Source organism: Corvus kubaryi, unplaced genomic scaffold (assembly GCF_017639235.1).
Source record: "Corvus kubaryi isolate FWS band 111438036 unplaced genomic scaffold, C.kubaryi_AGA036_p1.0 37387, whole genome shotgun sequence".
Classification (NCBI taxonomy): Eukaryota; Metazoa; Chordata; class Aves; order Passeriformes; family Corvidae; genus Corvus; species Corvus kubaryi.
In genome coordinates this window covers 4,723,591-4,751,046 of record NW_024581129.1, presented here as the reverse complement: position 1 = coordinate 4,751,046, position 27,456 = coordinate 4,723,591, and the positions used below count along the sequence as shown (strand labels likewise).

The 27,456-nt window shown below is 48.7% G+C and overlaps 2 protein-coding genes across 3 annotated transcripts in view; one reads left to right on the top strand and one right to left on the bottom strand.

Moving 5' to 3' along the window:
- The first annotated feature begins 573 nt into the window (after positions 1–573).
- Positions 574–3,230, top strand: LOC121669144 (galanin receptor type 1-like). Its single transcript, XM_042037695.1, has 2 exons — positions 574–744; positions 1,154–3,230. The coding sequence occupies exon 2, from the start codon at positions 1,250–1,252 to the stop codon at positions 2,576–2,578; it is 1,329 nt and encodes a 442-aa protein (XP_041893629.1). The 5' UTR covers positions 574–744; positions 1,154–1,249; the 3' UTR covers positions 2,579–3,230.
- A 21,494-nt stretch (positions 3,231–24,724) lies between these two features.
- Positions 24,725–27,456, bottom strand: part of CHST12 (carbohydrate sulfotransferase 12) — a 14,125-nt gene continuing 11,393 nt past the window's right edge. For both annotated transcript variants that reach the window (XM_042037334.1, XM_042037335.1), the window contains exon 2: positions 24,725–27,456. This exon is cut by the window's right edge and continues 5,902 nt beyond it. The gene's annotated coding sequence lies outside the window, so the exon portion shown is untranslated.

The window sequence follows — 27,456 nt, the reverse complement described above, 5'->3', positions numbered from 1 at the left end:
GCTCGGCTGGTCCCAGCTTAGCCTATCCCGGGCCGGGCCCCGGATGGCCCCAGCCAGCGCTGCGGGCGGAGGGGCGGGGGAATCCTCTGCGGGGGGAGGGTGGTGGGTGTGTGTGTGCGTGTTCTTGGGGTGCGAGAGGGCTGCGGGGGTTGAGCCGCACCTGCGTGTGCGGGGAGGGGTGCACGGGAAGGGACTGGGGGTGCAAAGAGGGCGCGGCCACGCAGAGGTGCGGGAGTGGGTGCGGGAGTGGATGCGGGGGGTGGGGGTAAGGAGGGAGCGGGGCGATGGATGCTCAGGGTGCCTGCGGGTGTGCAGGGTACCTGTAGGAAGGTGCGTGCAGCCGAGTGTGTGCAAGGGGGGGTGTGCACCGAGTGTGCGGGTCTACAGAGGTGCGTGAGTAGGGTCTGTCGGGGTCCGCGTGTGTGAGTGCGCAGGGGTCTCAGAACGGGGCTCTGTGTGTGTGTGTGGCTTTGTGGGTGTGCGGGGCGTGCAAGGTGTGCGGGGGTGTGTGCGGGGTGTATGCGGGGTTCTGTGCGGGGTGTGCAGCGTGTGCGCGCCGCGGGGAGTGCGCCGGGCTGGCGGTGCGGTGGGTGCGAGCACGCGCGTGTGGCAGCGGGTCGGGCGCTGCCGCCGCACACACGCACGGACACACGGACACGGGGACACACGGACACACACACGCACACATCCACAGCAGTGCTGCCGGCGGGAGGACCCCGGCCGGAGCTGCCCGCCCTCCGCCCGGTGAGTGCCGCCGCGCCGCGGGACCGCGGGAGAGACGGGGAACCGGGGGGGACCGGGGGTCTGGGGGCAGCCCGGGGCAGGGGTCCGGCAGCGCGGCCGCGGGACACGCAACTTTCGGGGGAAGAAGGGAGCGAGGGACCGCGGGCTGCGGGGGGACCGGGGCTCCTTCCCCGTCCTCCCAGCGAAGGCGCCGTCTCTCCGCGGCCGGGCAGGGGCTCCCGCCGGCCCCGCCGCCGCTGCCGGACCGGTGCCGGTGCCGGTGCCGCGCTGCCCAGCCCGGCCGCCCCGCGCTACGGCCGCTTCTCAACTAAGTTGCGGATAAGCTACTGCTGGCCCGGCAGCTCCCTGTGAAGGGCGATCGCTGCCCCGAGCCCCCGCTGACCCCTTCTCTCTACACCCTCTCTTGCAGGCGGGGCTGATCCCAGCTCGCCATGTCCGGTGCACTGGAAGCAGCGCAGCAGGCTCTGCCCCGTTAGCCCAGATTGCCCGACGGGAGGACTCAGGCATGGATTCCTCCCCCCCAGAACCTGGGGCCCCCCCTGACCCTCTGCAGCTCTGGCAGGTGGAGAACCAGACCCAAGGCGGGCTCTGGAACGGCAGTCAGGAGCTGGGGTGGGAAGAGCTGGAGAAGATGCTCTTCCTCTTTGTGAAGGAGCCTGTAACCATCAGCCTCACAGTGATGTACTTGGTGTCCTTTGTGGTGGGCTTCGTGGGCAACATCATGTCCATCAGGGTGCTGACCCGCAAGCGCCGGAGTCGGGTGTCCAGCCTGAGTGCCACCCGCAGCCTCCTCATCAACCTGGCCGTGTGTGACCTCATGGTAGTGTGCATCTGCATGCCCATCACCGTGGGCAACCTCATCTACAAAGCCTGGGTGTACGGGGACTTCCTCTGCCGGGCAGTGCCCTTCATCCAGGCTGTTTCTGTCTCTGCCAGCGTCCTCAGCCTGACCGTGATCAGCGTGAACCGGTACTACAGCGTGCACAACCCGCTCAACGCCCGGTCTTTCTTCACCCAGAAGAGGATCCTCAGCACCATCCTGGTGGTGTGGTTGTTGTCCTCAGGGATATGCATGCCCCTCATCTTCATGAACAAACGGGATGAGATCGGGGTGGTGGAGGGCTTGCCTCTGGTGTTTTCCATCTGCAGGGAGATTTGGCCTCAGGAGAGGCTCAAGCAAGCCTACAATTTCCTGCTCTTCTGTGCCCTGTACTGCCTGCCCGTCCTGTTCAACATGGTCATCTGCTTCCTCACGGTGCGCCGGCTGTGGAGCCGCAGCAGCCAGCTGAAGGAGAGCTCTGCCCTGAACCGATCCCTGCCGGCCTCCAGGCTGAAGGTCCGCAGGAAGGTGGCACAGATGGTGGTGGCCCTGGTCCTGCTGTTTGCCATCTCTTGGCTGCCCGTCTACCTGATGGACATCTGGATTGATTTCAACATCCCCAAATCTTTGCAGGATGTGACTCCTTCTCCTTGGATCCTGCAGCTCAGACCTTTTGCCCAGTGGCTTGGCCTCACCAATTCCAGCCTCAACCCCATATGCTATTGCTTTGTTGGGAACCTCTACAGATCAGCCAAGGAAATGAAGAGCAAATACCACCAAAGGATGGTCTCTCTCTTTAACTTCTCTCTGTCTGAAGGGACAACTCATTCCTCAGTCCCAGAGCTGCTCTCTTACCGGAGTTCAGTGGACCCTGCAAAGAAAGGACCCTCCACCACCCCATGCATGGGCAGGAGATGTCAGGGAAGTCATGGCCATAAGAAACAGTGTGGACACTTGAACTCCTGCCAGCATCCACCTCTGAACACTGTCTCCAGTGAGAACACTTCCTTGTAATTCTGCTCAGGAAGTGCCACTCATACCCTCATCTGCATTTAAGGACTCTAGAGATCTTTCTGAACCCAGTAGTTTAATGACAGAAAAGAGCTTTCTTCTAATAACTCTTGATACCAGTTCAAAAATGCTGTGACAGGGAAAGAAACAGGTAATGAGATAAAAAGATGATGTATTTTAACTCAGATGAAATTTTAAGACAAATTTATTTTTACTGGGGACAACTGGATGTGCAGCCCGTTGCCCAGTCAACAGTCACATAATTAGACAGATCAAGTTCCCAGCGAGTGAGCTCTCCCTGCAGCTCCATCCCTGGATGCAGAGATGCTGTTTGGATACAGCAACGATTTGACTGCTTGCTGCTGCTCACACTTGCTGATGAAGAGCAGCGATAAGAGGCACTCTCTGCTCCAAATCCATCAGTTGTAGTTGTGAGCAGTGAAGAAAAGCTGGAAACAGCATCATAAAAAGTAATAGTAAATGGAGAATTTCACACACTTCACCACTTGAGATTTCATTGTCTGCTCGTATTGTTTCACTCCTCCCTGCAAATAAATTCTCCTTATGTGAAGAGACCATGCCAGAAGTACTAAAGCAACCATCCCCATTCCACATTTGGGAATTCAGAGGGATAATGGGGCTTCAGACGTGATTTAGGAAATGCAACAGGAAAATATTTTTTGGGGCATCAGCTCTCTTTTTTACAACAGTGTTCCTGTGTGTGGAGTGGAAAGAACTGGGCATCTGTTAACATGATTTGCACTTGAAAAACCAGCCTTGTTCAGCTGTGTCTGTACCAAACAAAGTCAATGGCATGTGAAAATAAAAATAGAAAGTGGTTATAGTTAATAAAATCAGAAACAACTAATGCAATGCTATTTGTCTGGGAAGGAGTGAATCAAAGTGCTTGCTTTTCCTGAGCATCACAAGTAGGTTAAAACCTGTTTCTGTATCCATCTTCTCCTTTAAAGGAGAGTTTGATAAATAAATTGTATACTTTTATTATGTTAGCATTGAAAGACTCTGGTAAAGCTTAAGCATTCTGTTGTTCTGAGCACTGCATCTGTATGCATAGAGGAGACCTTTCTCCCCAAGATCTAAGAGAAAACACAACAGACCAGGCAACAGGTTGGAGGGAAAAAATGTACAACAAAGATCCAAAAGGCTGGAATGATACAAGGGATGAACCCCTTCCCTGGCCGATGCCAGCAGTGAGGGGATGTGCACCATCTCCTGGCGCCAGAAGAGCTCATGCCCGGCTACTTGTGCCCCAGCACCTGGCACAGCCAGTCTGTCCTCTTAGCAAAGTCCAGACTGAACACAGCAGTGTCCCTGCAAGAGGATTTTGAATTTAAAGGAACTCAGGCTTCTGATGACTGGGGGCTTTTTTAATTATTATTACTGAACAAGGGAAGGATGTTTAAGGAAACCCATGTTTCATATAATATCCTGCTGCCTTCCAGGGGGCCTTTTGTAGTCAAAAAAATAGAGACAAGAAAATAGCGGTTCAACCTAACCCTTGTAATGATCACTCAATAGCATTTAATGTTAACAACGATCTGCCTGGGAAGTGAAAGATTTCTTATTACCAGGCAGTGCCATCCACAATTTGTATTCGCTTTATATGAACGAACAAGACATTACAACTGCCCAGATTTATGGCTTTTATGTGTGCTAGAGATGAGAGCATCTGCATTTTTGCAGGTGATATAGCAGTGTACCTACTGCCTGATCTTTTAGTAGCTATGGAGAAAAGCCTGTAGAGATTTTATTTTCTTTCAAGGCATATTTTTAGGGCTGGTAAAATGTGGCAGCCTGAGGAGCATCAAAAGCTCGCTCTGAATGCCCACTGGTTCCACATCTGTGAAAAGATGTTCTCCATCCCCAGACCAAATGCAACACAGTGTTGTAACCCCTACATTGCCCTGACCAGTGTATTTAATCCTGCCCTGAATAAACTACAATGAAAGAACCACGGAGGTGCCAGACCAGCTCTATTCCCAGTGGTGGCATGGCTCTGAAAATGGACAGGGTCAAATGATGCTGTCAAAGATGCAAGATATCCACATTTTAAAATATCCCAGAGGAGGATTTTTTTTCTCTGAATTCATGAGCTGGTGCCTGGGTCCTGCCTGGAAGTCTCTGTACCCCCCATGGAGGCAGAAACACCAGGGACTGTGTTCTCCTGAGCCTTCCCCTCCTGATGCAGGTGCCCGTGCCTTCCTCCAGCCCCACAGCACTCCTGACCACTGAGATTCACTGTGGCAAAAGTCACCCCCACTGGGCAAGGTTACGTCCTCTTCACACTTCTAAATGTATTTTCCAGTTTCATTCAGTGTCCCTGTTTTCCAATAATAAAGTCAAATTGCTCACTTAACTCCTCTTTGTCTCCTTGGTTGCTTCCTCTCTACCCCCCACACTCCAATCACTTCTCCACCGTCTCCACAACGAAATCTCCCCCTGCGTCTCCCTGTTATCACTCTCTGCCTGTGAATTCCCCTCGCTCTAATGACCCATTCATGTCTTCACTTCCCTGATGAAAAATCCCTTCCTGCTCTGCTGATCTGAATGGCTCCTTTTGTGCTGCAGACACCTGTTTGCTGTGCAGAACGCTGATTTATTTTGCAGGGCTTTACCCAGTGGCTGCCAGGTAGTAATGGATTTCGGTCACTCTCACCCAAGGGTAAATGAGAAGCAGTGACGTCAATGTGGAAGCCACACAGCATCCTGTGAGCTGCCCGGGCTCTGGCAGTGATTTTATTAACCTGAACAGGTCTGTGGAACGCAGCAGTGCCTGGCTGACTCATCCTGGATCCCAGAGAGGTGAAAACTCAGCATTTGGGAAGGCGGCCTCTTCCCTCTCCTATCTGATAAAAGCTCTCTTTATACTTAGAGCTGACGAGATATCTGAGTGTCCTCCAGGCCACACAAGGTGCTTGTTTCAGGTGGCAGGTGCTTTGATAGGCATTCAAGGGATTCCTGGTCCTTCGAGGAATCAGGAGTGGACACAACTCTGGCTGGTGAATGCAGATGGTTTCCTCAGAGCTCAAGCCGAACGTCTCGCACTCAGTGTGCGGTTGAGGAAATGTGTTTCTCTCTAAATGTACCCAGACAGACTGGAAATGTGAGCTTTAGGTGTCTCAAGGACAATGTTTTCCCACAGCAATGCTGCTAATGCATCTCAGTCCCGCTCTTCCCCCACGGGTCTTTCCTCTCTGCTTTGCTGTTTAAATCAATACAGGCATTTTACCACATTACCAAAATAGGATGTTTAAAACAGCTTTACTTAGAATCACTGAATCATTTAGTTTGGAAAAGACCTCTAAGATCATCAAATCCAACCATTAACCCAGCGCTGTCAAGCCCCCACCAAACCCTGTTCCCAAGTGCCACATCTTTTAAATCCCTCCAGGGGTGGGATGGGGACTCCACCACTGCCCTGGGCAGACTGTTCCAATGCTTGAAACCATTTGCTGTGGTAAGGACTTACAGGCAGCTGCTGCTCAGTAACTCTCTCAGGCATATTCCATGATCTGTTCTGGTACTGTCAGTACTGCCTCTGAGATGAGACAGGTTTATTTTCTGTGAACCACGGGGGAGATGGAAGAGAGACAATCTTTTGTACCAGGTATCATCGAGGTACGTACAATCACGACTGCTACGTAGCCCTCGTATGGAGATTGATGAATCACTGTTCCTTATAATAAAATACTCAGGGGAAGCCAGTGAAAGGATTATACAGAATGTGTAAGGGCAAGCAGTACCTCTTCTCACACCGTGGGCTCACAGGAGGAGGTGGTGAGGGCTAAAAGCAATAAAAAGTGTCCAGAAGGAGACCAGACTGTTCACAGCAGAAAAGACCATCAGCAGCTATTTAAAGCAATGATGAAACTTCTGACCTAGAGACCATTGGGTAGATAACCTGTAATTTCCACTCTTGCTCCTTCCCAGGATGTGCTACCAGCCATCACTGAGAGCTGGCTGCTGGGCTGAGCATTGTTTGAGCTGTTCAGTACCCTTGTTTTTACATCCCTAGGAAAAAACCCTCCACGTTAAAGAGGAAGGCAAGAGCAGAGGATGATTTCAGACCTGGAATCATTTGATCAATGGTAGAACTTTGCAAGACGCAGTCACCTGGAGGCAGGGCACGGTAATGCTGACAGTGCAGGCTGAGAAATGCTCACTCAGGCACTTCCAGAGAGAGAGCTGAGGAGCCCCAGGGGATGGTGCATGGTGCCCACTCCACTGCAACACAAGAGAATCAACAGATCCATCCCTCTTCCAATATTCATCAGCCCTCTCAAGGGGTCAGCACTTTCACTGCAACATTCCAGGAAGAATACCCTCCAAAGGGAAACTCCTGCCTGCTGGTATTTTACATATTGTTCTTAGAGATGCTGGTCTTCAAAATAGGATGGAAGCTGGCTGACAAGTTATCCACAACACCAGCAGCCCCAGCATAATTCCTCCTGCACTCCCTCCACCACGGCACATCCCACACACAGCAACACCTGAGCTCTTCTGATATGAAGTATCTAAAAGAGAAGGGAGACTGCAGGACTTGTCTGGGTTTCCAGTGCATTGTGATGCCCTCGTAAAGAATCAGAGAAGTATCGGTGCGAATCATCTAGGAAAAACCAGTGCATCTCAGTTTACATTTGTGATTATATTTGTCATGAAAATAAATCACTGGCAGCCCCTGGAAGAGCAAATAAAGGAGCAGCTATGAGCAGGTACAACCAAAGAGATTGGTGGGGCCCTCTGGGAAAGTCAGCCTCCAGGAAAGTACTGCTTGCCTAGCACGTATAGGGATCGTATAAGACTTTCCCAAAATTTCCTGGGATGAATGACTACTGGTTAGGTCAGCTCAGGGGCACAGGAACTGCAGTAGTTGCTTTCTCTGCCTGCTAAACACCTTTAGGTAAAGCCCTCAGACTCAGAACTGACACAACACAGCTGCAAAATCAACGCAGCCTCATGTCAGCCACCCCCAGGCTCCTCTGCCGGACCCTGAAGGAAGCTCCTGGCTGTCCTGATCTAGGGATTTTCTCCTCCTTCGCTTGAAACCACCAGGAAATATTTTAAAATATTTCAGCAAAAAAGATGGATGCAGCACTTGCAGAGAACATTTTTCCAAGTGAGGAATCTACACCAGAGTGTTCCTGTTTGGTGTCTCTTGCTGATTGCAAGACACCCCTAGAAGAAATCAATGCCCGGAGTGCACCGGTGAGGAGCTGGCTCAGGACTGCCAGAGCAGGGGGCACTGATTGCCTTGTGATTATCCTCACCCCATGGGGAGAAGGGGAAGTCTCATGGAGCTGCAATGTGACCTTTGATTTTGAATGTTTTCTACGCTCAACCTTTTCCTTCTTAACTCATTGCGCTCTAAGACAATTGGTTTATGTTGCACACCAGGGGGTGGGTGAATTATCCAAGGATAATTTATTTTAAAAAATACACATGAAGTATTCCTGCACCTGAAAGATCCAGGAAATAACAGCTTGTCCCCACATGCCTTACCCTTGTCTCTGTGAGGTTTTATGGCACTGAAGAGCACAAAATGCTGTGTGCACTGTAGGATAAAATCACCCAACTTAAATCATTCCTTTACCTGGCAGGCATTTCCCAGCCACAGCCCTCTGCCAGGCTCTCTGGGGCCAATCTGCAGAGCAGCGAGCAGTGGCCTCCCCCTGCCCCTGCCAGATGTGACTGTTCTGTGGCTGGCCAAGCACCTCCAAGCACAAAGCACCAGCATCCCTGGCTGTGCAGGTTGCTGCCCCAGGTGCTGAAGAGTCTCTGCCTTTCTTCATTTTCCACTTGAGGTGTTTTCAGTCAACCCCCGCTTTCCTGTCCTCAGCCATTCACCACGAGAATGGAGCTGCTGAATTAAAGGGCTGTATGAATGAGTCTTTAGGCAGATGTATCCCATTACCCAGAGCTCACAAGTCGTGAGCTGCTATTTCTTAGTGTAAGGAAGGAAAATGTGGCAAAACATTCAGGAAATAAGCTAAAAGATAAAAGGGGGAAGGAGAGAAAGTCCAGACAGTGAAATAAAACCATCTTAAGGCAATTACTGGGGGAGAAATAGATCTGCCAAGGATATTAAAGCTCTCATCCACCTGCTAATCTCTTCTGATAAAGGTCTCACTGGCTAAACTAATAACACTATTAAATCTGCTGTAATCAGTACCAGAGGCAGCCCAAGGATCTCACAAAGTCACATGCCTGGAGAAACACCTTTTCCAGCATGACTGTGCACAACCAGCAGCAGGTAAGCGGTACCTGCACCTGAGATACAGCATAATTGCTGAGGGACTGTGACTCAGTCACCTCCCTAATTGCCTCCCTCAACTGAGAACTGAACCTGGAATTCCTAAGGCTTCATCCAGCAGTTCTGCTTCGTCAGACTGTTCTTCTGGGCTCTGGTAGCATGGGAGCAAACAACGAGTCCCTGCACAATCAGTACAGATTTGTATTTGGAGTGGGCTGACTCATTAAGCTTCCATGAAGGTGGGAACTTCTCCTGCAGGAGCTTACGACATAACACAGCCCCTGGCAGAAATGCATCGAGGAAAGGATATGGAATGGAAAACTATCCAAATTCCTCCTCCTAAATCCTCACAGCAGGGGCAAGGCTGCACTCTGCTCTTCTGTGAGTGGGAAGGGAAACAGATTGTGGGGGGACAACCAGCCCTGCGAGGTCCACATGGTGACCTGGAACATCAGGGAGAGGTGCAGAGGTGCCTCCACGCAGCAGCACGAGACAGTGAGCAAGAGTTTGTGCAAAAGCGTTTTTGATGTCACCTCTCCAGCAAGGCTCTGACTGCCCAGTGAGGCTGTGGGGATGCTGCTCCTCAGTGGCAGGAGAGCATGCCCAGGCTCCTTGCTCCCCAAAAACACACAGATCATGCTTGTCTTTCATTCCCTCTCCACTACTGTTGGCTTCAGCAGAGTTTCTTCTGATTCATACCCGCGGGAGATTAGAATGAAGTGCACAGGGAGTGAAATACTGCCAAGGTGAGGCTGCTGTCACATCAGCCACTGTAATTCCACTGCCCTAATGGATCTACTCCTAATTTACAAGTGAGAGCTGGACCTGGCACCACAGGCTGAGCACAAAGGTGTCATTTTTATACAGACAAATTTATATCTGAAATAAATACCACATTAGCTCTTTCCAAGAGGTCTGAGCTGCAATGTATTCTTTTCTTTCCCTGCGGAAAGGTGGAATTCTCGCTAATGCTTTCATTACCCTCAGGTCTCAAGTTTGGATATTTTTTGGCCACCTGCTTGCTCCACACAGACTGTCAGGGGCCAAAATGGGCAACTGTGTCCTCCAGGGAGTCCTCAGGCAATTTGGTGGAAGAGATTTTAAGCCCCTTCCTGAGGCTGCCTTTTGCTGGGAATGACACAGTCCTGATGATGTGCAGCTTCTTACAACAAAAATTCAGATAATGAAGAATAAATAGTAATCCATCTGTATGGGCTTTTCTTGTAGACTGCGGAAATAAGGAATGCTTACATATGAGTACACTTCCCAGTAACAGTGTAGGCATATCAAGTTTAGAACAGCGTGGTCCCTCTAAAAGTTGGTGAATATTTGTGTGATCACAGGCTGTGAATGGAAATTCATGGCTTAACCAAGACTGTGTCACACAGGACCAGCTGTGGGGATTCAAATGGATCCACACACACACATCCTGGAAGGAAAACACCTATGGCAGCCACGTTTCTGCATCTGCAAGCACAGCGTGGGAAGACTGAGTAGGATGGGAAAGACTTTGCTCTCAAATAACAAAATACTCTTTTTGATCTCATCTCCTTAATTCTCTTCCTGAAGTCCAGGCATGACAGCCCAGAAGCCAGAAAGCTGCCAGATTTGTCATGGAAACAGCAAAGCTTTTCTGCAAGGCTCAGTGCCAGAACTGGAAGCCAGAACTCTAGAAACAGCAAACAACTCTTTCCCAGTCTTTTGCTTCATCAAGCAAAAAAGCAAAACTTGGGAAAGTGGGGAGGCAGTGATGGACGTGGGGGTCTGAAAGTGGTAATGGAGCAGCTCCCCCTCCTCCATACCCACAGCTGAGGGAAGCCAAGAGAGGCACTCCCAGGACACGTGGAAAGCTCCTCGCTCCAGGCTGGCTTGGCTGCAAAGACACAACACAACCGGACAGCAAGACCTTAAATTTCTTATCTGCAGACTTGAAGCTGCTAAACCAGAGGCAATCTTTGCTGCCTGCTCTTGTAGCTCAGAAATAAGGGCCATAACCCATGGACTCCTCTCATGCTGGCAATTAGAAGTGACTGGAGGAAACTCTCAGGGCATGGCACTTTCTGATGAAGGTCTGTATCCTGCCCCGAGGGAGTAGAGATGTGCAGTGCTGGTGAGAGAGCTCAAAAGGAGTGGGAAAGAGAAAAGCAGTGTTTCGTTTGTGCTGATAAGCTTCAGCATGTTTGGTCCAGCAGCCTTTGCCCATGGGAAATGTTTTGATACATTATTGTTGTGAGGTTTGTTGGGGCTTTTTTTTCCCAAGTCCTTTTCTCAGCTGTGAGAAAAGCCAGAAATTATATTTTTTGTTCTTCGGCATGCTGTGCTGGATAAGAGAAATCTGCAGATAAAGGGGTGGGATGATGGAGTGCAACCCTGAACAAAGAGCTGGACACAGACAGAGCTGAAAACGACACAGACAGAGCTGAATACAACACAGATTGCGAAGTAGCAAGAAAGTACCTAAATTAAGTAACCATAGGTGAGCACTTCTGCTAGGAGGAGCTGCTCGAGAACCAACCAGCCAACACAGGGACTACACAAATTTGTCTTATTTTATATGCCTCACCTCTCACTATGGGATGGTCTGCTGTCCAGCCAGGGGAAGGGGAGGACAGCTGCCCTTGGCAGTCCCTGCTGTCCTTTCCATTGCCTCTCAAGTGGAAAATGGTCCCCATGCCCTCCTTGTAACATCACATGAGCTGAGATTTGACTTCCCCCAGTCCTGTCATCCCCAAGGAGGTGCCAGAAGCCTAATGCCACAAGCTCCACAGCCCATGGCTTCTGTCCAGGAAAGAAGGGACTGGAGCCACACAGGCTCCATTGCAGGGACTGGACCTTCAAAGGGAATGGGATCTCTGTGTGTTTGAAAGCATGGCTATTTAATTGGTCCTTTCTTTGCTCCTATTTTTATTGCTAGCCATTTAAATTATACAAATGAGGTTTTCTCTTGTTTTGTCCCCAGAGAGCCAATGCATTAAACAAAACATTAAAATATAATCATGGAAACTCTCTCATATATATTTATAATGTCAGAATTGATGGCATTAATGCAGAAGTGGTTTCTTCATGCTTATCTCTTCTCACTGCTTCTATATCCAAAATATACAGCACACAAAAGATAAACACATTAAACTGCCCAGCCATTAACACATCTGCCATCCAGAAACAAATGCAAGGAACAAATTTACGAGGAAAATCCAGTGAAGGAGACAAACACAATTACAGTGATGTGTCTCCACCATTGTCTCTGATCATTAAGGAGGATGATAAGAGAAGTGTCATTCCAAAGACTGGCTATTTGGGAGCTGTTTCCAGTGTGAAAAGTCCCAAGAAGAGAGAAAGAGCAAGGTGGAAAATCCACAGTGACCCAGGGAAAACAGGTTGGTTTGCTACATGTGTGTAGTGCAGGAACCCCCTCAGAAATACTGGGGGACAACTGGCACAGAAGGCAGAATTTAAACCATGTTTTCAATAGTTACACCCCAAATATTCCCCATTTTCAGAGAGAAACAAGATGCCAAGAGCAGCCCTCAAATACACTCTATAGGAGAGGAGGGTAGGAAAGGGTGAAGGTGCTCAGAGGTTCTCAGCACCAGCAGCCACGACCTGCTCCAGCCCCTCTGTCACTCTCGAGCTCCTGAAGACCTGCTCAGCCCCATCTTGGCCTGTTTGGTGTTGCTTTCCCAGAGCAAGCTGTGCCCTGGAAAGATGCCAGTGTCAGGATGCCTCCGCAAGGGCTGTGAGGTGGTGGCAGAGGGTATCACAGCCATCAGAAGCCGTGGAGCCTGTGGGGTCTGCATCAAAGTGATCACCAAAGTGATGGAAATCAACCTCTGCTCTGCCAGAGTCTCACTCCCTTCTCGTATTCCCTTCTCATTTTCCTGGGGAGGGATTACTGCAGCTTTATCCAGGCTGGGAAGAGTCCAGCCTGGCATATCTAATCAAGGAGCCAATCTCTTCCTTGTGCTCCAAGCACCAAAACACAGACACAAACCCTCTGGCACACACTGCTCAAATGGGGCATCCTTGCACCCCCAACACTGCATGGCTTTCCTTCTAAGCTCCTGGAATTTTAAGGCAGGAGTTTCTCTCCAGCACACCAGCACAATAATCTGCCTTGTTAGGAATCCCTCAGCCTCCAGATCTCATTTTGTACTGATGCTTTACTCCTGTTTGTAGGTGGCCAATGTCTGCTTGATTTGTGAGTACCCCTGAACCACTCACAAATTCAATCAGCTGCCCTTGCGGGAATCACTCCCACAGTCACACCAAACCCGAGGGAGGTTGCAAGGAATGACCAGTCACAAAAATCTGACCTTCTGCATCAACAACTGGTGCTGCTAAAGCTGACTCCTCAGACATTAGTAAGATTGACCGCTGCTCCCCACGAGATGCGTTGATGCCAAGCGCACCTTGAGTGTGTATTAGCAGTAAGTTACTGTTGGTGCCTCTTAGTTTCTTCCATCAAAAAGCAGTCACCCTCCTCCCTTTCCCCATGGCAACCAGGGTTTAGTAATCACCTCATCACCTATTCCAAATTGAGGCTGTAATACATGTTCTCAAAGACTGAAAACTCCAGTCTTTATTAAGCAGCATATATTTGTTACTCACTCAGACTAAGCATCTTCCAGGCTGCATGTGGATAAATGTCCCCTTCTCTGGTTTGAAGTATGGTGGGATGAGAAGGGCAGAGAAGGTAAATATTTAAACAGCCTGAAAAAGGAAAGCCATGCTTTGAGACACAGGAAACCAAATGCTCCACAGGTGAAACTTCCAACAGAAAAAGGCAAACAAAGGATCAGGAATTAAGTATTGCGTTTTACCCACAGGGGAGCCTTCCCTCATATCTCTTTTTCTGGCTTTTGCAGACAAGTTGACAGCCTGAATTATCAAAGCATTTGTGCTGCACAGAAGGGATTCTCATTTGGGGGCTGGTGCAGCAGAAGACATCTAAGCTGGAAATGAAGCTCACCATTTGTTCCTTTGCTGCCAGCTCTGGTTACAAGAAATGAGTTACTAAAACCTGCACCCTGGCCAGGGACAGAACCATCCGTGGATCTCTCACTTGCAAATGTGCTGCTAAGGGGGCTGAAAAGAGAGAAAAGATTCTCAAGACGTGACCAAGGGTGCTGAGCAGTCACTCACTCCTAAAGTTTCTTACCAGAACCACTTGTTTCTCTAACAGTAGATTCTGGCCCTACAAAAAAATCTGAGCACTGAATTTTGCTCAAAAAACATGAAAAGCCAGGGAAATTATATAAATTCGAAAGTGAATTATCACAGTTTAGGCTTACTTTTTTCTAAATATTTGTACAGTAAAAATGATGCTAATCAGACGGCATGATGAAAATAGGGAAAAACTATAGTATAAAGGTTTTCTGGGACAATATCCAAAGCCTGGGGGAAAAACTCTTTGTAGTGGGGAAAGGAAGGAATTCTGCTGGATCCTAAGGCATGTGCAGTGATTGAAGTAAACTTAAAATGCCTCCGATAAGAAACTGCTCATGTAAATGTGCTACTTGGTGGCACCATCTGCTGGGTGTCACAGAAACAGCTGAGACACGGAGGAACTGGAGTCAGAGCCGTTTGCTGTGTCCAGCAGACACGAGAGAGCAGAGCAAGGCCAGGGTGTGATGAGGGGCTGTCAGGGTATGGGATGTGCAAAAGCACCTGCAAAATCCAGAAAAAGCCTTTTCCACAGGCTCTCTTTTCCTGTAATCTTCAAAGAAAATAGCAAAGTGGGATACCTGTATTGTCATTCTGGTGAGGACACATGAATCCCATGCTAGATTTCAACGACGAAATTCTGTGTGCCCATTTCTCCTCCCTCATCCAAGAAGTATAAACCTAAGAGAACATCCAAAGAGAAACAGTGAGTAACTGTTTGTGAACTCTCTGTCTTTCAATCGACACAGAGAGGGCAGGGTGTGGAGCCAACTCAGAAGAAGGGTTTGAGTTGAAGCCTACATGATGCCTTCACAAAGGGTGAAGGTACTTCACACAAGTCCCTGCCAGACTCGCCCTCAGCTGGTGGTGACTCATCCTTGCGCTCCTTGGTGGCCCATCTTCGGCACACAGGAAAGCACCCAGCCCCTCCACCGTGTCAGGGGGGTGGCCTGCCATGCCCTGCTGCCCCACATCCCCAAGGTCAGCTTCAGCTTGGATTTCCAATAAAACTCCTCCTCCCAAGCCCCGATCTCCCAGGCACTCACTGGGTTCGCCTCAGCTCTCTTTAAAGCACCTTCCTCCAACAGCAACAGACCTCGCAGCATCCACATAAAGAATTCACGTTCTTCATCTTTTCCTTCCAATTTCCATAGGTTATACAAAGATTTCCCAAACACTCACACCTTGTTCCTAGAGAATTACATGCTGTGCTAGTCACTGAGTAAGGAAAGTCATGAGCAATTGTAAGAAGATGATGCCAGTTTGGCATTGCCCTCTGTTAAATTGCTTAACACTAATCCAAGTTTTTCACAAGACTGTTTTCGTATACGTGCCTGGAACATGTGATTACCTGGCTTCAATCTCCACCACCACAGATTCTGCAGCTCTTGGAGAAATAATACACTTCTCCATGACATAGTTGTCCCAGAGATCCTTAAGATGATATAAAATTAATAGAAGCCATGCATTTTCCTGGGTCTGCTGCTGCAATATGTATATCTCATCAGACCTACTGAAAGCTATTAGTACTTCTGTGCCCCAGGTTTTGATGACAGCTGGAGGTATCGCTGTGCACTAGAGACACTCCAGTTACCTGAGAGTGAGCTCTGGCATATCTGAAATGGTGGTGCATTGTATTTTGTCTTGTTGCAGTTCTGTAGGAAACAGCCCAGGATTCCTAGCCCTTATCTGAATTCCACCGTTCCGTAAGCACAGCCATTTAAAAAGTAATGACAAATTAAAAGCCAGCTTGAAAAGAACCCAGCATTCAAATTATTGACTCTCTGGGCTCTATAAAGACTATTTAATTTAATTCTCTTGCTTCTGTAACATATCCCAGGCACAGGCAAATTGAGAGGTTTGGTTTTTTTAGGATGCAGCTTTGAAGCCTACTTGATGCCTCAGCAGAATCACTGCCCTGCATCCCACGCCTGCTCATCAAGACTTCAACACCATGTCTCAAGGACAAAAAAAGGGGGTCTCCACAGGGAATTGTGATGTAACAGAATAGAAGCTGTTGATCGTCTTTATGATGACCTGGTGAGATACTGGAATCTTCATTCCATATAAGTGGAACTTAAATTATTTATAGACGAGCTACTTCAACCACCGATTTTTGTGAGGCATGAGGGAATTCTAAATTTCACCACAGTCCCCAGCTGGAGATAAAAACAATCTGGAAAAGATTTTCTGCTGACTTCACCCTGATTTGGAGCTGCAGTTTCTTCCTCATGCATCAGTTTGGTGTCTGTCACAGGTCAGAGACATGGATATTGTTACTTACATCAGCTTTCATCTGTGGTGAGAAAGGCCTTACCTCTGCTCTGACCAAGACTCCTCTGATATCTGAGCTTTTAAAGCAAGCAGCAAAACTGGATTTTTGATGACCTTTAAACTTGAACAATATTTTTTTTAAAAAGCGTGTAGCACTGGTTCTATTTTTGTTCCAGCCATTGATGGTGCCCGTGTTTTGTGATGATTTATTTCTATTTTTAAGCCCATCAGAAGGATATTATTTGAGACAATTCATGTATCTGCTACAGTGATATTTTGGTACTTTGTTCTTCAGATAAATAGATAGGGGTAAGCTGAGCTCCACAGAGCTGCATTTCACAAACTAGGAGAATATTAAAAAAACCAACTTATGAGAACACTTGCTGAAGATGGTGTTTATCAGTTGTTGCAGAACCACAACAGAACAAGGTTTAGTAATACATACTTTATAATACCAATCAATAAAGTCATTGAAATATTTAAGGCATTTCTTTCATGTTTTTCTTTTCATTAGAAATTAATATTAGACATTAGACACATTCTTTCAAAACACTTGAGAGCTGCAGCTTTTATTAAAATGATACAAAGCATTATCCCTCTCCTGTCTTATCTCAGCCCCTTTGTATGTCTCAGGGTTCTTAGAGCATAGTCCACTTAGAAGCCATTAGTCACCTATTGGCATATTTAGGAGTCTGATAGCTTTGAAAATCTGATCATTGTGAGCTCAGAGTGCTTGGTCACATCGGGTGCATGCAACGCCGGATTACGTGGCAGCACAAATACAAAGTGACAGAAGGACATGGACACAAGTGCCTGTCCTAGCTGCTGAACCCGCCCCGGTGCTTGATACCATGACGATGCTGACGGAAGTCAGAGTTGGGCAGACCGGCCCCTGAGATGGCAAATCACCCAGCCTGGGTGCCTGTCTCTCCAGAGCATCCTCCAGATGCAGGCACTATGCTTGTGATAGAATTCTTTAGGGCAGGACTTCCTCTCCTAAGTCAGCTCCTGGCTACAAAAAGCACCAAGTCATTGCCCAGACACTGCTTGTTTGTTCTCCTCAGTTTCCAAGTGCTGTTTTAAGGCTGCCCCTCATAGCAGCAGGAACTCTCCTCTGACAGTGGCTCTCCAAGTCTCCCTTTCCCAGTGAAACCTGGTGATGGTGAGAGATGCCAAATCCCCATGCCAGAAATTGCTGTACGTGCTGCTCATCCCCTGTCTGCAGGGCACGTGGCAAGTGAGAGCTGGCACACTGACTAACGGATAAACAGGATGCTCTGGAGGCTTTGCTTAACCTGGGGTTCTTCAGCTCCATCTCTGCTTTCTGCCTTCTCACCCTTCTCCATGAAACTGCCATTTCTCCATCATCAGCAATCTGTCATAGCAATGAGAGAGAGGGAGAGAGAGACAGAGAGACTGACAGAGAGAACTCATCGTGGGTCTGGCCTCCCAGCTGATGTTATTTGACTTCCAGGCACACAGGGAGTTTACTCTGGGCTCGGGTCTGTCTGGGTCAGTAGTGTCATTGTTCCCTTGCTATTTGACAAACCTTCAGCCTGCTGTGCACAGACTAGTCCTGTCCATCACCAGCATCTCTCCAAGCATTTCCTGAGCAGAAGAGCAGTGAGATGTGCTCTCAGCCAGCTGGAAACAAGGCAGAGGGCTTCCTCTTCAGAGCTTCAGCTCTGCCAGCAGCTCCAAACCTACAAAACACTTGGACAGCAGGAGCAAGCTGCTCTGTGAAGGGTGAGAGAACCGAGATAGACCCCAACAGGTGACTGATGAAACTTGGTTTCTTGCCTGATTTTCTTCTGGATCGATCCTGTCCTTTCTCTTCACATCCAGCTCTACTGCCCCTTGTGATACTCATCCCTAAGGTCAGCAGCTCTTTACTCCGGCCCTTTTTTCGCTCTTTCCAGCATCACCGTTTCAGACGTGCATCAGGAATGACAACAGTGGAACAATTCTAGAATTTGAAGCCTATTGTCAGAAATGAGATACCGGTATGCACTGTTGGCTACCAATGCGTCTGACCCGCCAAAGTACCTAAATCTAGGCTCCTGCATCACTTTGTCCTCCTAAAATATTTATGTTCTCCCGAAGAAAGTAATTCCTGGCGCTTTTGCCTCCCGAAGGCGCAGACGGATGAGATTTCCCAGCTGGGCACTAGGTGGCAAAACATCCCGAGAAAGGGAATTTCCCACCTCGGCTCTTTAGAAAGGGGCTGCGGGAGCTTTGGCGAGTGTTTCAAACGCAGCTGAATATGCAGAAGCTGCAAATCTAAGCGCACAGAGCCCAGACGAGAGAGAGCGAGAGGAGGTGATTTGTATTCCTGTCCTACCTTTGGGCAGAAGTATTTGCGTACAAGCGTCTGAAGCTGTTTCCTCCTCTGCTGTTCTCCCGCTGACAGATTGTGGCCAGAGAGCTTCAAAGATGCAAACGCCGGCCCCAGTGAGGGCACAGCCACTTCTGTTTGCAGAGATGCGCTGGCTCCTTGCGACAGGCACGGGTCAAGTGAACGTGCAGCACGCGGCCAGCAGATGCCTCAAGCCTTCGGCCCTGGCAGCACTGCCATCCTCCCCCTCTGGCAGCTCCAAAACAAAAACAGGCCATTTCATAGAACCATAGACTGGTTTGGGTTGGAAAGGACCACCTAAAATATCATTTAGTTCCAGTCCCCCTGCCGTGGTTAGAGGTGCAACACACTAGACCAGGCTGCTCAGGGCACCATCTGTCCTTGAACATTCCCATGGATGGGCATCCACAGCCTCTCTGGGCAACCTCTGCCAACCATTTTGGCAACGTGGTTCCCCCACACCTCTCCATGCCCTGACTCTCCCCTCTCCTCCCCTCATGTCCCCTTCATGCTGGAAAAGGTGCAGATGTTGCATTCACTAAGGTGAATCCTTGAGGGGCTGGAATCCTGTCTCCTTTAACCAGGTTCTGCCCTCTATCATTCACTGTTTCAGCCAGTTGCAGAGTCCAGAGCAGGTGGCTGGAAGCCACTTGCCCAGAAAAGAGCCAAGCCCTCAGCTTCTTGCCCTCATGATTCCCTGCTGGCAAGTGCCATCTTTTTATTCCACAGTGATCAGCCCCTTGATGGGACTCAGGGACCGAGACACTCAGCTATAAAGTGGTGTCACTCACTTTGGCCTTCCCTGCTAAAAGCTCTCCTTCCCCAGCTATAAAACATCCTGCACTGGGCTTCACTGGCAGGTGGGATCTGGAATGAATCTACAGATACTTGACCTCAAAAGCTGCTTTTCCCTCTTCTTGTAGCTCTCAGGATGTGAATTCTCACAGGGGCCTCTCCTGACTCTGCTCTTCCACAGCCCCTTTGCTTGAAGGCCCAGCAGCAATTTAAGGTGCTGATTTTGCAGATCATAGCAGCAATACTGGCCAAAATGGGTGACACCGGGCAGGGTCCAGCTCTCCAAACCCTGATACTTTGCGCTGCTTGTAACAGGATGCAGACATTCCTGCTGCCTTGCTCCAGGGAAGATGGACTGAAAGAAAAAAGCAGCTGAGACCACCATCAAGGAGGAGATGTGGAGGGATTTTGGGGCCCAGAGTTCCTGAGATCTGTCAGAGCAGTGGGCACACTCAGCCTGCATCACACAAGTCTGGTGGAGCACTTTAATCCTACATGAAGGTATCAGAAAGGGATGCTTTGCCAACTCCACAGCCTGGCAAACAGAGGGGAAAATGTGCTGAAAGCTATGACTTCCTGAGCATGTTCTCTGTCTGGAATCTGCCTGCAAAACAACTCAAATTTCTCAAAGGGGTTCATTATTCAAAACTATTTGCTGAATAATTTCTCTGAGTAATTGCAGGTCTGAAGCTTGTCAGCAAACAATTCATCGTGAACATCCAGGCAGGCAGCTATAACCATGCTCAGGCTCTGGTCTGTGGGTGGATAACCCCAGAGTTGGGCAGGAAGGGTAAATAAACTTGTTTACAAAATCAGGATCTTGCCAGGAAAAAAAAGAAATTGTGTCAGCTTAAAATAAGCTGCTTCCACCATGGTTTCTAGATAGAACTGTCTGAAAAAATCTGGCAGAGAGAACTGGGCATTGGGGACTGGCCCTGGGCTGCCACATCCCTGCAGGTGGTGTGTGGCTCTGCCCTCCAGCTGCCCCCATGTCCTCGAGGGAGCAGCCAAACTGGTCTGCAGGCAGGGAAAGGAAAGGAGCAGGAGATGGGGAAGGAGGAGCTGCCTCCATCCTTGCAGGGCCCTGAACACCATGGGTTCTTTAGAGCTGTCTGCTGGAGGAACATGTCACAGACCCACCGTCCCCAGAAAATGTCACCAAGCAGCACTGACAATTCACACACACACTTGGAGAAGGAGCAGAGACCAACTGGAAGCGTTTCCACAATTCAGGGCTCAGAAAGTGAACAGTAGCACTGGGCTGGGTACCAAAGTCATCACTCAGGCTATGCTTCCTGCTGAAACCATGAAATAATAGATGTCCAATTAACTGGCAAAGCAAGATGCAAAGAGAAATATTACTTGCAGAGAGCTGGCATACTGCCCGCAGAGTTATAATAAGAATATTTTATTTGCCTGGGCTATAGATAACTTATTTCTCTTCTCTCTCTTGCTGCCTCTGGGGTTCCTGAGAGTATATGGGCTTTCTTGGAATAACTTTTCTTTTCCAGCAATCTCTAAAGTCCTCTCACATTCCACCAGCTCAAATTTATTTCAAATACTGCTAGACTAAACACAGTCCTAATAGCTGGTCTTAGAGAGTATCTGGAGTATCTGACACACTCAAACTGCACAGATTGCAGATTTGAGGCTGTGGTACTTTTCAAAATATGTCTGTGTGGGAGCAGAAAGGAGAAGAGGGGCCAACCTACTTCAGCCTTTAGAATAGGCAGAGCAGAAATAGGAAAAGAAAAAAACCCCAACACCCTAGGAAAAAAATTAATTGGCAGGGAAAAAGCCTGCTTCACATTGCAGTTTCCCAAGTCAAAGTAAAACCGTGGAGGTGCCAATAGGACTGGACAAATGTCAGCTCACCATCGAGCTGCCCAATAAGTTATTAGAATCCAGAGACCATTGCATGCACAAAATCTCGTGCACAGTGCCCTGGAGCCAATACAAGGCACGTACTGCACATCCCTGAAAAGCACAGCAGGAAAGGATCCAACTGCAGCCCGCCAGCCTATCAACTACACACGATTCAGATTAAGGGTAACTAGCATAAACTAAAGCCTCTGAACAAGGTGTCCAGCAAAATAAGATTTTTAATGGGTCAGTCCCTCCCTGCAGGTGCTGCAGCAGCAGCTGAACTCTTTGCTTAACTTCACATGCAACCACAGCCCAGGGTGGGAAAGAACTGATCCCATCTAATTGTTGCAGCCATTAACCTAAAACGAGTTCTTTGTAATTCTCTGTATCTGTTTGGCCCAAGAGTGTTTCCAAATCCATAGAAGCAAGTCAGTAGTTGTAACCTTGGTAAAACTGGAGGCAGCAGGCAGATAAGTGACTCACTGAAGGTCAGAGCATGACCCGTTTGCAGAACCAAGAATGGAAAATCCTTTGCCTCTCAGCCTTGCATCCCAATTGCATTCCTGGTGGTCTCTGATCTTGGGGAAGGCAATGCAAAGGCAGTTCCAACACACACACAGGAATTTATTTGAATTACACTGCTATTGAAACAGCCTAGAAATGTGACCTATCAATTCTGTTTCCTTCTTCCTCTCTTTTTAATTCTTAAATTTTTTTCTTCTCAAGCCTTTCATTTGCAAAATTCTTTTATTCTTCCCTTCTTCTTTTGTATTCTTTCACTTCTCATTTTGCAGTATTTCTCTTTATTTGTGGAGAACAGACTGGAGAAAACCAAGAGGTACATCCTTAATGGGAAGAGAGCCCTTAAAATCAGCTGCCAGTTAATCCCTTTGCTGCTGGTGGCTGCCACTTTCCCATCCTGACAGCAGCCGGGAACACAAGGGTGGATGGCTGTGTAAATGTGCAACGTGAGCTCAGGATTTTACTTTGTAAAGTGATGACAGAGTGAGAAGGAAAACACAGGATGTGGCTGGAGAGTGGAAGATGTTTCCTCTCCGACAGCACCATCCTGGGAGGCCAGCGAAGCCCCAGTTCTCACCAGTGGAAGCCTGGTGCAGGTGCAAAAAAGCAATCAAGTGACCTAAAACACAATGAGACAGCCTTTTCCTGCCACTTCTTGACCTCATCCTTTCTCAAACCAAACACTGCTGTTCTTTCAGGGGGGAAAAAAATCCCCTGTTGCTTTTGACCAAACAAGAAAAGAAGAAAAACAGATCCCAGTGCAGCTCCCGCTGTCTGTGGGTGACTGAGCAGGGCTGAGGAGAGCAATGCCTCGGCTCCACGCTGTCAAGCCTTGCAGCTGCAGGCAGGGAGCTGCAGTAGCACAATGGCCTCAGAAATGCCTTGCCTGGGTCAGGCAGATCAAGCCAAACACGTGTAGTTTCCCCATTTTTACTCGGAAGGCACCACGTGAGATCCTGGAGGCAAATATATAGTGTCTAATAACTCCCAGAAAGGAGAATCACAGAGCCATTTTTGTTGGAAAAGACCTCCAAGGTCAGTGAGTCCCAATTTTGATCCAAGAAGATCAGAAGATGAGAGAAAACCCAGGTTGCCTCCAACACCTTGCCCCCATGTTGGTCCTTCACCAGCTAATTAACTCCATCCTGATGGAATTCCTCCTGCCACTGCACTCCACTCCCAGGAAAACATACATCTCTAGAAGGGCCAAGAAAGGATCCTACAGAAAGACCTTGCTTGTGGCATCACAACCTCTGAGTGTGGGAACAGGCTTGTCCAAAGCAAATACCAGCAAAAAAAAACCCCAACAAAAATAAAGAAAAAGTCAAACTCAGAGTTAAGAACGAGGCAGCCAATTGCTGGGTGTTCCTGCACTAAGTGGCATCCCTGCAAGGAGCAAGTCAGAATATTTTAACCAAAATGTTCCAGCAAAGAATCCATTTCTGGCAACTAGGCTGTATTGGAAATTTCCTTCCAATCAGCATGGCCAGAGAAAAACAGCTAACAGTGACAGCAGCAGCCTAATCTATACTGAAAGCTTTTTCCTGAATATTTGGGGAAAAAACAAAGACAGAGAGAAAAAATAACCCAAACCCACTCTCCCCCCCCAAAAAACCCCCTTGTCCCTCATTGTCTTTTTAGACTAAAATAACAGCTAGATTTTCACTGGCACCTCAATTCCAAAGGCAAACTTTGCAAGCAGGCAGTTTTCCTACTGAAAATAAAGTAAAAAGCACCAATCCCAAACCTGCAGACTTTTCAAAAGCCAGGAACTGTGTCCAAGCACACTGACCTTTTGCTAAGCTCTGAAAAATTTAATAAATGCAAAGTGCAACAGCATCTGGAACCTGCCCTGACATCTTGAATTCACATTCACACTTGCTGATGAAAGATGCTGTGCTTCTTCTTTTGAACAGGTCTGCACCCAAAAATCTTGCTGTGGCCTGGAGCCACGGCTGTGCTGAGGGCCTGGTCCCAAGCTGATCCAGTTTTGGTACATGAAGGGCCCTCATCACACTGGAGCTTCATCCTGCTGCTCTGCCTCTACCTGGTGCTGTGTGGTGGAAGAGAAACACAGTTTGTCCTGGTCTTACAAAGGGCTTTTGTTTTCAGGCTACTCCTGGCACCCTGATTTTCCCCAGGAAAATCTGTGTGTATGGTGCAAAATCAATCCAAGAATTGCTTCTATCTGGGAGTATCTGTGGAATAACACTACAAGCTTTACTGCCCACCACGGGCTGTACTTTCTCTCTTTTTGCAGCTGGCAGGGCTTTGAGGGAAACCTGATGCTATTTTGAGAATCCAAGAAATCCACGAGGTTCAGACTTGAGGCATCTAAAAGAGTAGAGGGAAACCCCACACAATCCCAATTCCATGATTTTGGGATTAGCTCCCAGCCCCGCTGACCAGGGGCTGGATCCACGCAGTGGAAACTGGAGGGTGCACGTGCAGCTGTGCCTGGATTTGCTCTTTGGCTGCTGGGGGCAGCCAGAACAGGAATAAAGCAAGCAGGCTCAGGGATGGACAGCCAGGGACATCCACAGCCACCAGCAGAGCTTGGCTGTCCCACACCCTCAGCGCCCTGGTGGCTGCACAGCACAAGCATTCCTGGGATTTGCTTGGGAGAACTAAGGAACAAACTGAGTTAATCAGGAGAAACGTCCTAGAAACTACAATCCATTGCAACGTACTAATTGTAACCACAAAAATGATCCTCTGCTGATAGAAAACAGGCGGCCATCACTTGCATGTATTTCACTCCATCAAAAATGTGTGTTTGTTTAAACATTTCAGATGTGCTCAGCTGCTCAGGACTGTGGATTGGTTCTGACGCCTGACTTCACATACACTCAAAATACATAAAATACAAGGGAAGATAATCAAGAAACACAAATCTAGGTCATCGTGACCTGAAGCAGGAACCTTTATTCAAAAGACCTGCATGCCCAGACTACTACTGGGTAGCTGTGTCATGCCAAGGTGGGTCTCCCACTGTGCACAACAACACCCAGCACTTGGGAAATGCTTATATACACTCAGTTCACTGATTTACCATTAGCTAAAGGTCACCAAAGGCTTTGTAAAAAGCTTTATCCTCTCAGCATGATCATTCTAGGTGACAAATACTTCTGATTTACCCAGGACAAAAAATATACAGAGTCAGAAATCAATAAAGCACGCAAAGGTTGAGGGAAAGAAAAACTGGAGACAGAGAGAAGTGCCCAATAACATGTGAAAGGTCATTGGCACCATCTCTCAGGCACTTTCACCCCCCATGGACATTGCCTGCTTGCAGAGACTGACAGCTGGTAGAGCTGCAACCCTTCCTCCCCCAGCACAGGCAAGCAGAACCTTAGACCACCACTCTTTTTAGTTTGCTCTAAACAACTGTTTGGTCTGAGTCCACAACCCCCACCAGCACTCATGGAGACACAGGAATTTCAGATATTTGGTCCCCACATCATGTATCAGAACCCGCTGAATTTTGCCTGCTTCATTCCAGTAAGCTCTCAGCACCTAATTTTTCAATTATTTCTTTTCTCCTCTACTTTGGCCCCCGCTCCCCCCTGGAAAAGCAGACAGGGCAGATCTCCATGCTGCAGCAGATGGCACCTGGCTTCTCAGCAGCCCCTCTCACTCAGCATTTACCCACTCCACAGAATCCCCATTTTGTTTAGAGATGCCCTCCACTCCCCCCACCCTTTTTATCCTTCAGAAACACATCCCCAGCCCTGCTCCACTGCCTGCTGACCACCTTTTTGGCCACCACTGCCTTTTTAACACATCTTCTTGGCTCTTCTCTGTCCCTTGCACTCCTCCCATGTTTTCCACAGAGACCTGTGTAGTGTCCAAACAAAACAAGAGTCAGTCCCAATGGCATTTTGTTCCATCCATTTTGAATTCCTACAATGACAGAGAAATAAATACAGAAACTGCAGCTTCTCTGCCACAAAATGTGGCTTTGCCAAAGCTGCGTGTGATCCATCTGCCTGGGGGATGAAACATGGAATTCGTGAAGGCATTGCCTGGTGGGTCAGGAAAAGTCTCCCTCATTTGTTGAACACATGGTTTGGGCAAGACTGGGAGTATTTTGATACTGGCACAGTCTGAGGATGAGAATCTGAGACAAAATTACAAACCCCCTCATTAGGTGAAAAGTGCCAGCTCCACTAACGGCATCTCAGCTGGCTGAGCACACTCTGCTCGAGAATGCCCAGCATTTCCCAAGATGAAGAAAGACATTTTGTTCAGATTGATGGTACACTCTGTGCCTCCTCTTCCTCTGGAAGCCAGCCAGGGGCAGAGCAGGATGGTGAGCTGGGACCTCTGCATTTCTGCGGCAGAGTTTTGCTCACAGACCTGTATGAGCACTTGAGCTCTCCAAAGCATATGTACTTCTTGAATCAATTCAGTTCTCATGCCAACAGCTTCCAGACCAACCCCATGGTAAAACATGTCTGGATTGAGGCAGTTTTGCATGGCTTTCATTGCCAGCACTCTATCCCAGCACTCCCACCCAGGTCACTGCTCCTCCTGGAGAGCTACAGACCTCCTGTGGACACAGCTCACACCAGGAGCCCTCCAGAAAACAGGGGTGTACCACTCCCCCTTTATAGAGGACAAACAGGAGGCAGCTTGAGTAACTGACCAAAGGGCTCACAGCTACAATTAGCACCACTGATAATGAAATACATGCTCCTTGACTCTGTGTCATGGTTTGAGGAGGAAAACATGGTCAATTGCGTGAGTCTCTGGGTGCACATCAACCCTTGCAAGAGAAATTCCTGCTGCCCTGCATCCCACCACAGCCTGCAGGTCATTGTGTATCTCCAAATGCAATGGACCAGGTCCAGACCTCATGGCCCAGATGGCAAGGACACCAATACCTGAAAAGCTAGATATAAAAGGCAATACCCCTAAAGTATAAATTGTGAGAGAAGACTGATGAACAGCCACATTTACTTGCCCGGCTTCCCCTCTGGGGCAGTCTGCTGAAATTACTGCAGCATTCTCCATTAGCACCTCTGGTGTGACTCTTGAGGATGTCCTGGGCAGGGCTAAGAGTTGGACTCGAGGATCCTTGCAGGTCTCTTCCAACTCAGCCTATTATGCTATGGTTCTGTATTTTTTTAAAATCACCTCCTTCCATGAGGTTTTCCAGAGCCTTCAGTATTCAGTGGCAGCAACTAATTTCCCAGTCTCAGAGACAGGCTCACCTGCAGCAGAGGCTGCACAAATAAAGCTCCTGCTGAGCGCAGGAACCGCGCTGTGGGTTTGGGTTGTGCTTTGCTCATCGCCTCGCAGGGCATCCGTGATGGCAACTGCTGCTGACAGCGGGCGCAGGAGACGGACTCCTGCTGCCACAGGAGCCAGGCCGGGGGGAGCGGCAGCGGCGTCTGCCAGAGCCCAGGAACACAAAATGGGTTTTAGAATGGGCCACTGGGGAGATGCTGCGCTCCCCGGCTCCCGCGGAGCCTCGCCCAGACACAGCAGCGAGAAGAGGCTCAGCCAGCCCCGCCGGCTGCCGAGCATCGCTCCCGTCCCGGCACAGGGCTCTCCAGCATCGCTCTCGTCTCGGCAGAGGGCTCTCCAGCATCCCTGCCATCCCAGCACGGGGCTCACCGGCATCCCTTC